We start from the raw sequence: 19,135 nt of genomic DNA on the forward strand, positions 1-19,135 counted from the left end.
ATTGATGTCTGTTCTCTGTTGTATTTAGTTTGTTTTGTTGCTTGTCTGTTGATTTCTTGTTTTATAATTAAAGTTTATCAGTTTGATTCATTCTCTCAGTCTCAGTCATCTCTTTCTGCAAGCACGGCTAACATCAGTGCACCTGTTTTTAGTTACGGCAGCTTAAACACACATTTTACTCTGAGTCTAGACTTAAGGCCTGTCTGAGAGATCACCCATAAAAGTTCTGCTTTTGAGATTGAATGATGATTTATATACAACATAAGGAAAATGAAACACTTGATAATCTCTTGTTATGAATGATTCTCCTAAAATAAAAATGAAAAATTAAACAATAAAATAATTTTATTAATATTTTAACTGTTAGTTTTACTTACTTGAGTTTTTTGGTTTCTTTAATCACAGGCTGCAGTTTCACAAGAACTTCATCTGCTGTATTTTTATCCCCAATAAATTTATTTAGATCAAGTTCATCCAAATGCTGCTCAGACGTCAACAACACAAAAACTAAAGCTGCCCACTGTGAAGAGGAGAGTTTGATCCATCCTACTGATTCAGATCTCACATAATGTTGAATCTCCTGCAGCAGTGAATCATCACCCAGTTCATTCAAACAGTGAATCAGATTTATGGATTTCTCTGGAGACAGATTCTTATTCATCTTCTGTCTAATGTACTTAACAGTTTTTTCTTTCTTGTAGGAGCATCTTCTCATCTGTGTCAGTAGATCCTGTAAGAGAATCTGATTGGACTCCAGTGAAAGACCCAGAAGAAAACGCAGGAAAAGATCCAGATGTCCATTCTTACTCTGTAAAGATTCATCTACAGCTCGATGATGCAAATTGATTAATAAATAATCTTTTAATGATTTATGTTTTATTTTGCCCAAAACTTTAGAAAACTGATTTTCATTAAACACATATCTGTTGTTGTTTGTGAAGGAGATGTGAGCATAAAGAGCTGCTAGATGTTCCTGGATGCTGAGATGAACAAAGCAGTAAACTTTCCCCAAACACAAACCAAACTCCTCTCTGAAGATCTGAGTACACAATCCTGAGTACACTGATGCTTCTGCTACATCAATGCCACACTCTCTCAGGTCTTCATCATAGAAGATCAGATTGCCTTTCACAAGCTGCTCAAAAGCTAGTTTCCCCAGTTTGAAGATCATGTCTTCATCTTTCTTCTCATAGTCCTTCTGATGTTTGATGTTTGTCTGAATGATCAGGAAGTGTGTGTACATTTGAGTGAGAGTCTTGGGGATCTCTCTTCTCTCTGCTTCACTCAACATTCTCTCTAGAACAGTGACTGAAATCCAGCAGAAGACTGGGATGTGACACATGATGTAGAGACTCCTGGATGACTTCAGGTGTGAGATGATTTGATCAGACAGACTCTCATCACTGATTCTCTTCCTGAAGTATTCCTCCTTCTGTGGATCACTGAATCCTCGTACCTCTGTGACTCGATCAACACACTCAGAGGGGATGAGATCAGCTGCTGCTGGTCTGGAGGTGATCCAGATGAGAGCAGAGGGAAACAGATTCCCCTTGATGAGGTTTGTCAGCATCACGTCCACTGAGGTTGATTCACTTACATCACACAACCTCACACTGCTGTGAAAATCCAGAGACAGACGACACTCATCCAAACCATCAAAGATGAACAACACTTTATATTGATCACTGAAGATTTCCATGTCTTTTGTCTCTGGGAAGAAAAGATGAAGAAGATCTAAAAGACGGAGTATTTTGTCCTTCATCAAATTGATCTCTCTGAAAGGAAGTGGAAATATGAGGTGGACGTCCTGATTCTCTTTCTCTTCAGCCCAGTCCAGAATGAACTTCTGTACAGAGACTGTTTTTCCAATGCCAGCGACTCCCTTTGTCAGCACACTTCTGATGTGTTTGTCTTGTTCAGGTAAAGGTTTAAAGATGTCATTACATTTGATTGGTGTCTCCTCTGTTGTTGTTCTTCTGGATTGTGTCTCAATCTGTCTCACCTCATGTTCATTACTGATCTCTCCACTTTCACTCTCTGTGATGTAGAGCTCTGTGTAGATCTCATTCAGTAGTGTTGGGTTTCTCTTATTTGATGTTACCTCATACAAACACTCAAACTTCTTCCTCAGATTTGATCTGAATGTCTTCAGGACTTCAGTAAGCTGATAGTGAAAACTGAAACAGATTATTACATAAATTAAAATATTACATTTTAGAGATCGACCGATATATCTGTTTACGATATTTTCCCTGACATTTAAGCATTTTCCCATTATTGGATAGCGGTTTTGTAATATCGGATTGACCGATAAATAATGTTTTTAAGAATTGTGCACTGGACAAGCATCTGAGGAGAGGAGACAACAACAATACCGTGCACAGCAAATAACGGCGTCACATGACTTCTGTAATGACTGCCCCTTCCCTCTCTTTGAGCTATAACTAGAGGGCAGTGCAGCAGTGTTGGAGAAACTAAGGCAGCACATTGTTCAGTTGATTGCAGATGCTCAAACAGTGCTGAGTAAACAATGGAAAGTTTGTATTATTGTTTTAGTTTCCCCGTAGGAGTTATTTGTGAAGGTAACGTTTGATTAAATGAAAATGGAAGACAGACAAGAAATTGAAGACGCATCTAAGCAAACAGCTGAGCAAGCAAGTCAAATGTCACTCCCTGCAGAAAAGCAACAAATTAGATCGAGTTCACGAAAGGGAAGTTTAACAGAGAAGGAGATGAATAATATGGAAGCAGAAAAGCATCAGAAAGCCTTTAACAAGGCTTATGACTCCTGGAAGCAGACATTGGGTGACCAGACGTCCCGTTTTTCCCGGGACAGTCCCGTATTTCAACTCTAATTTTAGTGTCCCGACTTATTATGAAAAAATCATATTTTGTCCCGTATTTCATTAATTATTATTATTATTATTATTATTATTATTATTATTATTATTATTTATTTTATTTTTTTTGCTGAGTGATAGCATACTTGAAGTCTCCTTTCATTTGAAGATAGCCCAATAAAAATAAAAAGTAAAAGCAAATCGCCTTATAGTATATTTTAGAGAACAAAAGTACAAAACTGTGGCGAAACTGATAAAGTGCATGCAAGTAAAGGACTTTTTGGTTCTAGTGAAAAATACAAAATGGCAACAGTGAATGATGCTGTTGCACCATCTTGTTCACACTGATCTGCAATTTTATGTAAGTCTACATATTTTTTTACATAGTTAAAAATATTATCAAGTGTAACTACTTGTTTGTGTTTATTGGGAGTTGTGGGTCTGTGGGTCCTGTGTCTGTCCATATTCCACTCTGAGAAATCTGGTCACCCTAAGCAGACAGCTAAGGAAACAAGGTCCAAATTGAAAACTTTATGCTCTCGTGAAGATCTTGATCTCATCCAAAGAAAAATTCAAGACAGACAAGATGTAGTTAACCAGTGTTATGCTCCCTTGTTGCGCAATCATACTGCAACTCCAGAAATTGTTCAAAGAGTTGATGCTTGTACCATAGTGACTGCAGAAATCTGTGATCTGGTGAGCAACCGAATAGAAACCTTTGATGACATTAGAAATGAAGTCACTGTAAAAGAGAAAGTAAGACAAGTATTAAACAAAGATGAGTATGGATCTATTTTTGGCTGTACAAACACTGAAACTGTCATCTCAGCATCATTACCAGAAGACCTGTCAAAGATATTCTCCAAAACGTTCAGTAAGCGAGCTGATGTCAAGGCAGAACTTGCAGAAATAGAAAATAGAGCAAGCAAAGACCATGCAAGAAATCTATGATCAGCGAGTGAGACTACACAAAATGGAAAATGACTGGAAGGTGAAACAAACAAAAATGCAAGCAGAGTTTAAACAAAGGGAAACAGGAATGTGTCTGAAACTCGATGATGAGAGAACAAGGCTGCAGATGCTAGAGGCTGATAATGATTTTGATGGAAATTCTGGAGACTATGAGGAGGAAAGAATAGATGTAACTATGCCCAACTGGACAGAAGCTAATAGCAAACCCCAGCCAAATCCTAAGGCAGAGTCTTTCCATCTTCATCAGGCATTTCAGCAGCCACAGATGACCCAAAAGACATCAAGCTTAAATCAAGGCAGTCACTCTACACATCTTCAACAAGCGTGTATGACAAAGAACACAGAAAGACGGATTACACCACAGTAGCGCGAGAGCGATTCGAAAGCAGACTTATGGCTTCTCGATTCACTCTCGTGATACTTTGATGTCAACTGCCTGTCGGTTTCAGTGTTAATTTAGTTGACGAAGACGATGACGAAATATAACTGACACTTTAGTCAACGAATAAAAATAAGACGAAAATGTTAGGGAGGGACGAATGGAGAAGAGATCCAATCAGAGCTACTCATTTTGTGGGACAGTTGGGAAGAAATCCAATCAGAGCGAATCTTTGAGGGTAGGTTGATCTAGACAGCAGCAGGCAGCAGAGGCATTTTTCACAACAGGTTGTTTACATTATATTTAGTTGTACAGTCTTAGTTACCCAGCTTTGGCTGATTTCAGTTGACTTCGCTCATTAGCAACCCAGATAGCAATGAGTCGGCGGACCACCGGCGGTGCTCTGGCGGCAGTAAGCGTCATAAGGGCGTAATCGCAAACAGGTCTGACGGCGGACCGCCGCGGCAGCCGCTTTTGCATAAATTAAGCAGTCGGTCTGCCGGCTGCATGCTGGTGAAGAAGTCTATTTTAATCCCAATCTACATGAATATGAGTTTACCATTATAATCACATGCAGTTTGTTTACCATGAAGTTATGCATTATGTCATGTGTTATGCTGGGTGTGGGTCAGGAGTTTAAAACATATGCCTTATGTGGTAGGAGTTTAAAAGCCATCTGTGTGGATTTAAGGACAGCTGTGTGTATTCATGTTTCAGGGCACAAAGGATTTTAGTATTAGCAAATAGCCAAGGGTCAAATAGGTCAAGGAAAGGAGACACTGGTCTGGGGACTGTCATGTGATTCTTCAAGTTACAAGCCTGAACAGAAACATATTGTTTAAGCATATGGAGGGGAGGGACAAAGACCATATATATTTACCAAGCCTGGCTCAGAGGGTCAGTCTGATTTGGAGAATCCTCCCAGAACGTTCTGGGGGGATTCACCAGGGCGGCCTTGGCTTCTTATTTTGTCCGGAAAATAAAAGTCTATCTCTTGAAATCAGAACCTAAGACTGAAGATTGTTTCATTTGAGGAAAAGGAAAACCACAACATTTGGTGCCGAAACCCGGGATAGAAAAGAGCTGGACAGTCACACCACCTGAGCGAACCTGACGAGCAACACAAACAGCGTATGGCCATATACAAGGTATGCACTTTTTGCTTATTTATTAGGTTTGTGTTGTTGGCCAGACTTTGCTCAACGTGGTGAGAAATTTAAGCTCTTCTAAATTTAAGAACCATACATGTGAACTGGGTTTTGATTTCAAGGGTACAATCTAATTAAGGCATGCATGCAGGAATCTGTATTAAGTTACTTTGGCTTTGATGATCAAGGTGAATTGAAACAGATTTTAAGTGAAGAGAACGCGTAAGAGTTTCCTATATTTGTCGGTGTAAGTGTATAATATAGAAGTCTATACCAGTGGAAGGAGGTGTATGGTATAGAGGTCAATTTTGTGTGGGTGTAAGTGTAGCAAAATTGACAGTATGCCATGTAAAAGTGGTATATTTTATTGTTTTAGTTAACGACCATGTTGTAGGAGGTGTAATGGTCATTCGATTTGGGTATATAAGGTGATATCAAGAGGTGGCATATAAGGTTTTATGTATGAAAATATATGTACTCTGTGTGTTTGAATTTTGAGTGTGTATGCAGCTGCAGTTTGTGTGTTAGTGAGAGAAATGTGAACTTGCATCTGGCAAGCAGGGAGAGAGTTTCCCTTGGGCAGTTGGGCTGTTAAGGGGGGTGTATCCTGTGAGTGTAGGTGTGTTAGAGTGTGGAAGAATGAGCCCTAAAAAATAAATAAATAAATAAATGCTAATTGGTTATTACTGAAAAATGGTTGGGTTAACAATTTGGTTTATAAGTTATCAAACATACATTTGAAATTTAAGGTTTGGTAAAAACAATTGACACCAGATGGGACATCAAAAGGAGCACAGAACCTGAGACCACAGCTGGCTTTCTCAATGGACAATGCAATCAGGTGGCCACCTAAAGAGATGAGCAGCTTTGCTTGTTAAAAGATTGTATTGTTCACCTGAGAGGGCTCGGGGTGGTCAAATCTCAAATGCTCTTCCAAATTTAAGAATAAAAAGGGGAAATTAAAGATTATTAGATTAAATGATAAGAATAAAGGGTTTCATTTTCAAAAGGAATGTGTGCTAGGACAGATGATGGTTTGTTGTGTGAATAAGTTTTATTTTTTGTCGTTGAGTGGCTTGGATAAAAATTTAATGTGAAGTTGAGAAAATGCCTAAGAAGTTTCGCGAAAGAGTCATGAGGAACCTGAGTGTTACCGTGTCGGGGCAGACACGTTGGGGTTCAGAGAGAAGAGTACTCAAATCCTGCAGGTCAGGTACGGTCTATGTGTTATTTGTCTTGTTGTTTTGAAACGCCCGGGCTGATAACAGATATTGTTTTTGTTTTATTTGTCATGTTGGATTGGTAAATTGTGTAAGTGAATCTTTTCCACTTTGGTGGAAGTGTAGTGGAAAGATGAACTTGGCCAGGTAGTCTAGATAGAGTTGTTTTATTTTATTTGTGTGAGAATGTAATGTGTCTGTGATATTGTGAGTCTGTGTGTGAATGTCTGAGATGGAAAGAGTGGGGGCTGAGTGAGCAGTGGGTGTGTCTTTCTCCTGTGGTTCTAAAGAGCCCACAGAGAGGTGTTGTGTTACAGGAGTGTTTAAAACTATAAAAAAGGGGATAAAGTTTGAAAGTATGTGAATATGAGTATACGGATAAGAGGCAGTTATAAATGCTGGGTATTAAAGATTAGAGTTGAAGACATTGTGGTTCTGAGGTATTGTAGCCTAAAATATTAGTTATTACAGTGAAGTATATAGCTACTTCTAGAAATTAAATAATTCATTTAAAGGATTGATTAAAATAAAAAACAATGTGCTCAATAGGAAAAGTTTGCTTGTCCAAAAAAAGGACAGATGTTGGTGATGGTATTTGACATTATTTGACAAAATATTACAAAATATTATAAAGGAAATTTTATTTTAAAGACATATTGGAAATCTAAGTGACTATTTGGAGAATATATAAATTGGACAAATAAAAACAATAAGTTTGTGAAGTGGTTAAATGAGAAATAATTATAAAATATAAGGTGTGTATTAGGGGTGGAACAATACATGTATTCGTTTCGAACCGAATCGGTACGGGGGTCACGGTTCGGTGCATGAATTTAAACGGAGAATACACGGTATGATAATAAAAAACTTGCGTGCAAAATAATTAATGTAATGCGGAACTACTGTTAGATACGCGGGTTCTTTATGGACAGCTAATCTGTTGCCCCGCTTTAGCTCTGAAGCTCTGATTGGCGCCAATGCAGCCGAGCTCCGCCTATGTATGCGCTCTATCAGAGCCCGTCTACATTCTCTGGCACTCTGCATTTTCAGAGTCCAGTCAGTGAATGAGCAGCCGACAGCGAGTATGGCAAGTGGTGTTCCACAAGAGTCTCTTTCCGCCAGCCTCTTTAAAGGGAAATTCCGCCCTAAAACGGAATTTAGGGTGTTTTTCGTTGTTAACGAGTCAAACTTTCATTTAAAAGCATATTTATGACTGAAGAGCAACATTTAAGATATTTAAGATGTTCGTTTTCTGGTAAACTGGCCTTTGAATGGGAGTGAATAGGGCACGTCGCATGAGCGCACAAAATCTCTATTTTTACAACACTAAGAAGGCTCGACACAACGTGATACTTTACTCGAAGTATCACGTGGGTCTCTACACATGAACGCGAGCATTGAGAACATTGTTTGTGTACACAGATTTTAGTAAAAGCGAAAAGTTTGGAACAACTTACCGTGCTGTTAAACTGCGTCCCGCCGCCATATTGCCAGTCATGAGCAATCGATCTCAGAATGCGACATAAGGAGGAAGGAGAGTAAAGATGGATAGCTCCTAAAGCATAGTTCCATATAAATGCACGGATAATTTGTTGTTTTGTCTCAAGTGAAAAACAATATTGACCCTGTAGTTGAAAAAGTAGCGTCCTATGGAGTCCATTCAATCGCATTCTGAAATCGATTGCTCATGACTGGCAATATGGCGGCGGGACGCAGTTTAACAGCACGGTAAGTTGTTCCAAACTTTTCGCTTTTACTAAAATCTGTGTACACAAACAATGTTCTCAATGCTCGCGTTCATGTGTAGAGACCCACGTGATACTTCGAGTAAAGTATCACGTTGTGTCGAGCCTTCTTAGTGTTGTAAAAATAGAGATTTTGTGCACTCATGCGACATGCCCTATTCACTCCCATTCAAAGGCCAGTTTACCAGAAAACGAACATCTTAAATATCTTAAATGTTGCTCTTCAGTCATAAATATGCTTTTAAATGAAAGTTTGACTCGTTAACAACGAAAAAACACCCTAAATTCCGTTTTAGGGCGGAATTTCCCTTTAAGATCGCAAGTTTGGCAAAACTTCAGTTTTCCAGTCAGTTACAATAGTACAGGCGAGAGATTGGTGGAAAAGACGAGGACCTTGCATCGGCGTTGTTAGGTATGTGAGTGGAAATACATCTAATCAGGGCTCTCAAGTCTCACGCATTCACCTTGACAAACACGCATTTCAGTCAGTTCAAACGCCACACTTTGTATTTCTCACGCTGAGAAGTAGGAGATAAATTTTCCTGCTATATACAACAGGCATACGCAGGGCAGTTCTGTCGAGTTCAGCTGCTTTCAGTTTGTTAAGCATGCTCAACTTTACGCAGCGCCATCAGCGTCAGAGTACCGCGAGAAATCTTGCGGAGGAGGCTGATTTCAAATCGCAATCGCGTTACTCTGACGTCATCCACTTGTCGTTTCTTGCAGCCCCTCGTGAAGTCGTACACACCTATTAATTCATCCTACAAGCCTATTTTTTTGTTCTTTAGTACATTAATATGAAATAAGGCCAAAATGTAATTTTAAAATGTATTTAGGTAACACTTGTAATACATTTGAACCCATATTTGTATGAAAGATGAGTACAAGATTACTTAAAGAGGTATACATTTTTGAAATACGAGATAGTATGTTAAATGCATTTCAGTTCATATTCATGACATCTGAAAATAACACTGATAAGGACACCTATGTTTTTAAGATTAGCTTAAGTACTAAAAAAATGCCTTCTTCATTTTTGTTTTGCTTTTCCCTCCATTGTACCGAAAGTGAATCGAACCGTGGCGCCTGAACCGAGGTACGAACCGAACAGGGACTTCTGTGTACCGTTCCACCCCTAGTGTGTATATTGCAAAGAAAAGATTATGGCAGTCACATTAATGGAAAAATAAGGATTAAACAATTGTTGTGTGGAGAATTAGAAAATAAAATAATTGGAGTTCAAATGAGGAAACATTTGATGTGGCATTGTGTGAGGAGAAATACAACTAAATAAAAATATAAACTAATGAAAGATAAGAGGAGATAATTAACAGACAAAGAAATGCTCAAAGGGAGAAGGAGAGAGAGAGAGAGAGAGAGAGAAAGGGAGGGGGAAAGTCAACTCCCATAGCTCGAGGGAATTGTGGGATTAAGCAAAATCTAGCAGGAAGACAGAAGTGAAGCTTTGAAAGAAAAACAACAAATTAGAGAAAAAAAAGAGACCAAGTTATTACAGGTGGAAATAAAGAGAAAAATAAAAAGGACAGGAAAATTATTAAAAGGTGAAGGACACAGATAAATAATACAAAGATAAATTATTACAAAATGAAGAGGAGTCTTCATCTGATGATGGAAGGTGGTCACAAAATAAATTTTATTTTAAATCAAAAGGCAATATTTTGCATGGGTCAAGCTGAAACCTTGTGGGCTGATCATTACTAACCATTGACATTCAAGAAAGTGAATAAAAGCTGGTGATGAAAAGACAATGGCAAAAACTGTGTGACATCAAAGTGTTGGAGCTGCAAAGAGAGAAGGACTCATAAACTAAACTGTGGACACATCCTATATGAATGGGACTATATGAAGCAGTGAAGGGGGCACTGCACAATGTTCAGAGGAAAAAAAAAGACTGAGTGGAGTCCAGAAAGACTCACAAAGACAATAATGTTCTTGGAGGCAAGAGAAACTGGACAACACTTCACTGGACACTGAACTTTTTCATTTTCATACGAGCCTTTGAGTGAAAAAGGTTAAAGAGTGAAACAGCCGTTTTCAATGTTTAGCTAGGACCTTATTACTATAGGGACACAGACAATCTTTATGAGAAAATCAGCTAGACAAATTTAAAGGCTGATCAAGAACTTATGTTGTTAGGTGTGACTACCTGTTCTGAAATCAAATCAGACTCCTATTAATCTTACAGGAAGAAATGCATAATGAAAATTGTTTTTTTTTTTAATTTGGTATCTACAGAGGAAGTTAGAACTCCAATGATGGTACTAAGCTAAAAAGCAAATATAAATGGCATAGAACAGCTATGGCAGAAAGGAAAAATAAAATAGATAAAATAAATAAATTGAAAAAAACACCATAGGACACTATAAAAGGTAAACAAGAAAAAGCTGTGAGAATAGAAAAAAGAAATAACTAATTATTGTAACAAACTTAGGATTTAAGGAAATAAATCTAAATTGTATCTAGTCACGATTTAAGAGCAATTAATGACAAGAAAAGATTGATGATCCAAAAAACCACATACTTTGCTTACAAGTGTTTCTCCATTTGACAAACATTTTTACTGTGAATTCTGATTTGCATAATAAGTAGATACTTGTATTTACGTATTTAATTATAAGGGAAAATATTATACAGGTTTAGAATGGATGAACTACTATTCCAACATGCGGAATGGTTAGCCTGGTTGATTAATTCTAAAAAGTTGATAAAATGATTGGTTGTCATTGAGTTATAGGGACACAGGAGAACAGTTGATTTTGCCAGCATGGGCAAACAGATGTGGAAGCTAAAAAGGGCTAATAAGTACTAATAAGTACATTCCAGAAGAAACTCATGACACATAATGATTCCAGAGTAAATTGTGATGTAGCAGTCTCAACAATACACCCGTTTTCCCTGGACAATGCTAACATATTCAAACATTTTCAAATGCATTATTTTCACAAATTACAGAAATTAAGACCCGGCGGGGGATGCATACTGCTTGTGGACAGCATGCTAATTGCTAGAAGCTAGCGGGAGGTCCACTGTATCTTGGGAAAGTGATAAGAGACTCGGGGATATGTTAGGCTTATCGGAAAAGCCGGATCGGTAAGGCCGGGTCTTGGTTAGTTTGGCAAAACACTATTACTTAGTAAGTTCATGTAGAATTGTAAAATAAAGCAGTTAAATATTTCTTTTAACTTTCGAAAACTACGGTAGCTGGTCACTGGCTTTGCAGGAGAAACCACGCTGCAAACTAATTAGCATAGCGGTTAGCCACCTCATCGTTCTCAATGGCAAATGACTGCTAAAACACACACACAAGTTCACCCACTCGACGAGCACCACTTCGTGGGCAGGATGATGTCAGTTTACGCTGCTAACAATATCTATATAGTCTACTGTCTACAAACATTAATAATATTAGCATTACTATACATCGTTTAAAAGGTAAAACTTACGGGTTTAGCATCAGTGTATGGTCTCTGTTTTGAGATACAGATGCTCTATAATTTATGTCAACTCGCCACTAGTCAATAACATAAAATAGTAAGCTCAATTGACTTGCGTAACAGTTTCATTAAAGGTGCTCTAAGCGAATTCACGCGTTTTAGACCATAAACCTTTTTTGTTACATACAGCAAACATCTCCTCACTCTCTGCTTGCTGTCTTTCCGCTGATCAAACTGTAAAAAAACGCGATCTCTGTAGACAGCCCAGGCTTCGCAAACTTCAATATAAACACAGTGGCCAAACCTACAAACAGAAACCATAACAAAGTGTTCCAGCCAATAAACGACATGAAGGATTTGGGGGTGGGGTTTGGGCGCGTTCATGAAAGCACGGAAGGGAGGGGGAGGAGTTAGCTACGCTCCGTTTGTTTGAAAACAGTTCAAACATCAACAAAAAGTGACGTCACACAGATTCGCTTAGAGCGCCTTTAAACTTGCATGCAGCTTTTTTTTATCATGTAGCCAACGTTTGTGAACACATATTTGAGTATATTATCATATCTTTATCTATACAGAGCTGTTGTACCTCAGACCAGGTGATGTTTCTCTGTCCTGAAATGTTATTGGTTTCTCCATAGACTGATTACTTCTCATGGACACACAACTGATCTGAGATGAGTCTGATCTCTTCTGCTGTACATGTTTGTCACATCTCTCCAGCATTTTTAGAATTCTTTTGCAGTAAGAAAGGCAAGTTGATTTATAGCACATTTCATACAAAATGAGAACAATTTCATATTTTTAAATAATTTAATAATATTTATACACAGAAATGTTAAAGAATTAAAAAGATACATACACTTATATTTTAAAATATCTTGCTGATAACGAGACAGCTGTTGTACCTCAGACTATGTGAAGTTTCTCTATTCTGGAATTGTATTGGACGATCCATAGACTGATCACTCTTCATAGACAAACAGCTGATCTGAGATGAGTCTGATCTCTTCTGCTGAATATGTTTGTCACATCTCTCCAGCATTTTTAGAATTCTTTTGCAATAAGAAAGGCAGGTTGATTTATAGCACATTTCATACAAAATGACAACAATTTCATATTTTTTAATTATTTATTAATATTTATACACAGAAATGTTAAAGAATTAAAAAGATACATACACTTATATTTTAAAATATCTTGCTGATAACAAGACAGCTGTTGTACCTCAGACTATGTGAAGTTTCTCTATTCTGGAATTGTATTGGACGATCCATAGACTGATCACTCTTCATAGACAAACAGCTGATCTGAGATGAGTCTGATCTCTTCTGCTGAATATGTTTGTCACATCTCTCCAGCATTTTTAGAATTCTTTTGCAATAAGAAAGGCAGGTTGATTTATAGCACATTTAATACAAAACGACAACAATTTCATATTTTTAAATTATTTCATAATATTTATACACAGAAATGTTAAAGAATTAAAAAGATACATACAATTATATTTTAAAATATCTTGCTGATAATGAGACAGCTGTTGTACCTCAGACTATGTGAAGTTTCTCTATTCTGGAATCGTATTGGTTGATCCATAGACTGATCACTCTTCATAGACAAACAGCTGACCTGAGATGAGTCTGATCTCTTCTGATGGTCTGATCTATAACAAGATATTATACAGTAGATGTTTTTGGTCATAAGTAGTTGTAGTAACCCTGTATATGTCAAATTCGATTGATTTGACAGGTGGGAGGGCCTATCAATCAAGCGGTGTACATGCTGTCTAGTATTTAGAGTCGTATATTATGGCCTTCTAGCGGCTGTCCGGAGCTGCGCTTGTTTTACAACGTGTCAATCAATGCGTTGTTTTTTTCCTGCATGTGTGTTTTTTGTCACACGAATGTTGTCATGTTTATTGCTATCAAAAAAGTGTATTGTTTTAGACTGTCCAGGTTCTGGACTGTCAGGTTTCATGAGTGCTCCTCTCTCCCTCTACCCCATCCGTTCTCACCAGCCCTCAGCTCCAGCGCGTCTCTCAACGGGGTGCCCTTGTAAATCAGTGGTTCCCAAACTTTTTCAGCGTGCGGCCCCCCTTGTGTATGGTGCATTCCTTCGCGGCCCCCCAAAGAAAATTTGTGACATAAAACTGTTCTAAACTCAACATTTTACTAAAACACATATTAAATTATACAAAAAAAGTAGTGCTTTTGGTTACTAGCCTTATTTTTTATGTTTAATTACACAGAATTCATGATAAATTAATGTATTTTATAAAATGTCATAAAACTGGGCCCCCCCTGGCACCATCTCGCGCCCAGGGGCGTGTCTAGAAGGGGGGCATGGGGTGGCACCGCCCCCCCTTGGAATATGATTGGCCCCCCCTGGTGCCCCCCCTCCAATCTTATTGGGCCAGCTAGATTTACTGTCAACCTGAAAATGCCCACCGCACCATTGGACCAGAGAGCTGTCAATCACTGTTTGATTTGAGACTCGCGCGAACGCGAAGACGAAGCGAGCAGTTGCGCGTTTTTAAAACAGGAGGAAAGAGACACCATGACACCCACCACACCATTGGACCAGTTGTCAATCACTGTTTGATTTGAGACTCGCGCGAACGCGAAGATGAAGCGAGCACAGTAGTTGCGCGTTTTTAAAACAGGAGGAAAGAGACACCACGACACCCACCGCACAATTGGACCAATTGTCAATCACTGTTTGATTTGAGACTCGTGCAAACGAGAAGAAGGAGGGCGCCCCGCCACAGACTCAATACTGGCACAAATCAAATAGATTTTCCATGATTACCATTTACATTTTATTTTACTATTTAAAACGGCTTCATGTGCTTTTGCAAGCGCTCAGCAGCGCCTCTCTCTCTCTCTCGCGCGCGCGTGCACGCTTTCTCACTGCTGCGTGCGGAACCTCGACAGTGCCTCTCTGACACTGAGTGAAGGAGTTAAAAGTTGGCGGTGTTTTCCACCTGGGTTCCGTTGTCTTTTCACGTAAAAGTTAACAGTCAACAGATGTTACTGACGGTTGATCGAGTATTATAACTTAACGAAAGGTTAGTGTTTTCCCACACACACACACCAGTTCTCTGTGCACGAGCTCTCTCTCTCCCTCCCTATGGTGCGGTATGCGCGCGCACGCTTAACAGTATTATCTGATATTTTTGAATTTGCGCTGAATTGTCTGCGCTGTACGCGATCTACAATAAAACTATCACTCGCAATTAAAAGCGCTCATAAACACAATCAGATTAGAAGATTAACCCTGCATGAGACACACAGGTAATCCGAAATCACCTCGTATCAGCTCTTCAATGTAAATTGTATCAGACAATGTCGCATTTAAATTAGGATTTTAGCAGTATAAAGTAACAGCTGGTTGGATTAAACACGAGGTGTTACTGGGTCGTGTTCAGTCACTAGCTTAAACTCTTTCTTGTTGTCTGACAACATATCAGATATGTAAAAATAGCATTCAGTTGTGTTAAAATACAATATAGGCTAATAAACAATGAAAGTCAGATCAGACAGAGTAGAAAAACAAATTTTTAAGTAGGCTAATATTTTCCCAAAATCCTGATATGTCAGAATGTTAACTAATACCAGCTACACGCAATGTAGATAGCCTACTTAAAGGAACAGTTCACTTAATTTAAATGGTCATATACCTAAACTTGTTTTAAACCTGTATGAGTTTCTTTCTTCTGCTGAACACAAAAAAGAAAAGAGTTAAGAATGCCGGTAACCAAAATCAGTTGATGGATCCCATAGACCCCTTCAAGGTTTGTAAACATTGAATGATTATCGGGTGCGCGCGCAGCACGGGGTCGAACTGTTCATACCATTTAGGGTTTATAATTTAATCTAACAGTGCTGAAAAATTATGACTTACCTCAAATGAAGTGAGCACTATAAACACAAGCCTCTTTGATCTTTGCATTGTCCCAGTCTGCACGTTAATTGCTTGCAGACGCAGATGTTGTATTTTTTTGTTTTTGAGATTCTGCATGAATTACGAAAACTTAACGGAAGACCTGGTGCGATTTTCAGAGCCCACGACGTAAGTAGGCATTTTTAACGATACCGAATAACACGCAACTCAATCTGCTGTAATGACTTTTCTGACCCTGACATGCGCAGTGGGAACCGACTGTGACGTGAACGGTGAAGGGGTCTATTGACTTCATATGTAGGAACAAAATAACATGCAGTCAATGGGGTTCATCAACTTTCTGGCTACTAAGATTCTTCAAAATATTTTATTTTGTTTTCAGCCGAAGAAAAACTCATACAGGTTTGAAATAACTCTAGGATGAGTAAATTATGACAATTTATTTAAAGTGAACTATTCTGGAACAGAACTGTTGTTTAATCCATGCAAAATACAAAAAATTAATACCATCTATATTAGAACATGTGGCATTGCACAAGATTTTGTGAACCATGCTTAATATTTTCTAAACCAGTATTTATTTTCATTTGAATTTTTTGATTGGCCCCCCCTGACTGGTTCTTGGTCCCCCCTGTGCCCCCCCATTTATAAAATCCTGGAATCGCCCCTGCTCACGCCCCCCCTGGGGGCCCCGCCCCCCAGTTTGAAAACCCCTGTTGTAAATGAGCAAAGATTTCTAAAACTCTATGTTGGTAAAATAAAATGTAATTCACCCTACGTTGACAAAAAGTAAATGTTTATTTTAGATATAGGGAATTCTTGAACCAAGTCTCTAATTAAAACTTTTGAGTGTAACATCACAATTATTTAATATATTCCGTATACGTGTATAGTTTAAGCAATCCCCTATGCCATAACCTTCGGCGCCGTCAATACTACTTTCTTTAGACTTTCTTTTATTTATTTTAACCTAAATAAAATTTATTCGCATTACAAAGTCTGTGAAACTGTTCATGCACAGCAATCTATTGTTCACGCGCATTAAAGGTCGATTACCAGTGATGACAGAGAACGCGTCGGGTGCACGTTCATATTCAATTCAATTCAATTTTATTTATATAGCGCTTTTCACAAGTGTTAATTGTTGCAAAGCAGCTTTACATGAGAAGATGTAGAGGAGAACACAGAAAATCAAAGATAATATAAGAAGTAGAGAAAGCGGTTAAACCGTACAAGCGAGAATATTAATTATGTAACGTATACAGTAAAGTGCTAAGTTAAGCCAAAGTTGGCTGACTCTCCCTGGGACGAAAAAACCCCCTAGGAAAAAACCCAATGGGAAAAACTCCTAGAAGGACAAAAACCCTCGGGAGGAATTAATATATATTTATATATATATAGAAACCGTAGGGATAGTAGTAGTAGTAGTAGTAGTAGTAGTAGAAGAACTTTATTGTCCCCGTGGGGCAATTGGGTTTGCGGCGCAGTCTCAAGGCACTACATGACAACATATAACAAAAAACAATACGATACATTACAAAAACACTAAAATACATACATACAAATAAAATACCATCGGGTCTAACCCTGCCAGCTGGACATATAGCTTATTTTAATTGATTTAACTCCTTAATGGCTTGTGGTACAAAAGAACATTTTGATCTGTTCTTGGTCATAAGAGGTGGGCAGAAACAACGCCTAGATCGTAATAAATTAAAATGGGATGCTAATGGGTGTGTGTGATCGCATACAATGTTTTTAGCTTTTTTCAACATTCTGTCCTTGTAGATGAGTTCGATGCTTGGTAATCTTATCCCAAGTAGCTTGCTAGCAGTAGTGACTGTTTTTCTAATTAGGTTTTTTGTGCTTGTGTCGCATTTCCGAACCAGCAAATGATACAGCACGTTAAAACACTTTCAATAAAAGCAGTATAAAACATTAGGAGGCGGGTAAGCGAATTAAACTGGTTTAGCCGGTGGTTGTTGGTCGGGCATCGGCTGGTCATCACATTGAAGGACAGCCAGTGGATCAGTGGTGCGATGATCTTCACAGCAACAGGAACTGGGTCTGTTTGTCTCATTGTCCTCGTGGTCGAGGACAAGACAGGGTGAGAAAAACAGAATTCTATTAGCGTAGGGGCCGTTCGCATGTAATGCAAGTGTCAAACATTATAGTGGTTCAAGTCAGCTCGGTTCCAGACAGGCTAACTATTGCGGCAATAGTATATTACCCATATGAGGTATGTAAGTGCTTTGTTCTAGACAAACTAACTACTGCGGGAAATGTACATTTACTGGACATTTTATGTGAATGCTTTGTTAAAGAAGAATGTCTTAAGTTTAGATTTAAATTGATCGACTGTGTCTGATACTCGAAAATTATTTGGTAAATCATTCCAGAGCTTAGGGGCTAAGTAGGAAAAGGATCTACCACCTTTAGACACTTTTGATATTCTAGGGATAATTAAATGACCAGAATTTTGTGAGCGCAGTTTACGTGATGGATTGTATTCTGATAGTAGTTCTTTAATATACGAGGGCGCTAGGCCATTTAAGGCTTTGTAGGTGATTAGTAATATTTTAAATTGTATGCGATATTTAACTGGTAGCCAGTGTAGAGATGCCAGAATTGGACTGATGTGGTCAGGGACGTCACTAGGATTGGAAGACAGGGGGGGCTCAGCCCACAGAGTATTTGTAACTTGTGTTTGCAAAATTTTTGCACTCACATCTGAGCTACAAATATGTCAACAACCAGTCAAGAAACCAAGATGTTAACAAGTAAAACATGACAGACATATCCTCCTCTTCCATTTCTACTCTGTTAAATAAAAGTTACTGTAATGTTAGCTTTTAGACACATCAAAGCTGTCACGCCGGGGAACAGAAGTAAGGACACAAGTGCAGAGTTCACAAAACATAAGGACATTTAATAATAAAACATGAAATAAAACACGGGAATCAAACAACGGGCAGGTAATGAACACAGGAACATCCAACGTGAACAGACATGGAAGAAATGACAATGAACCGGCAGTCAGTATTGCACAAACACAGGTTTAAATACACAGACTAATGACAAACAGGTGGAATGAATCAGGTGATTAATCAATGAATGTCCAGGTGACAACGATCAGAACAGAAACAAAACATGACACGGATTTAACCGTGACAAAAGCTGCATGGGGGAATTTAGGCCAGACTTTGCTCCTGATTAGTTATTCTATAAGCAATGACTTAAATGCTTTTGCAAATGTATGATAAAGTAATAGCATACTATATCTAATTTCTATATAAGATAAGTTGTCCACACACAGAATGCTATGGTGGATAAGTTCAATCAGAGTGCAATTTTGTTTGACTTGCATACAGTTTAACCCAAGAACTAGAGTTTTAAAGTCATAGTGATATTTGACAACACACAGGTTTGAGCATTTCTCAATTAAAGATGATTTATTCTGCCAAATTCTGTTCAAA

General features: G+C 38.3%; 1 protein-coding gene across 1 annotated transcript; it reads right to left on the reverse strand.

Moving 5' to 3' along the window:
- Window positions 1–373: 373 nt before the first annotated feature.
- On the reverse strand, window positions 374–12,482 carry LOC141363147 (protein NLRC3-like). Its single transcript, XM_073865709.1, has 2 exons — window positions 12,346–12,482; window positions 374–2,177 (listed from the first exon to the last, which is right to left on the reverse strand). Exons 1-2 carry the CDS (start codon window positions 12,480–12,482, stop codon window positions 374–376), a joined length of 1,941 nt encoding a protein of 646 aa, XP_073721810.1.
- Between the last annotated feature and the right edge of the window lie 6,653 nt (window positions 12,483–19,135).

The sequence above is a fragment of the Misgurnus anguillicaudatus genome, unplaced genomic scaffold, assembly GCF_027580225.2.
Source record: "Misgurnus anguillicaudatus unplaced genomic scaffold, ASM2758022v2 HiC_scaffold_33, whole genome shotgun sequence".
NCBI lineage: Eukaryota > Metazoa > Chordata > Actinopteri > Cypriniformes > Cobitidae > Misgurnus > Misgurnus anguillicaudatus.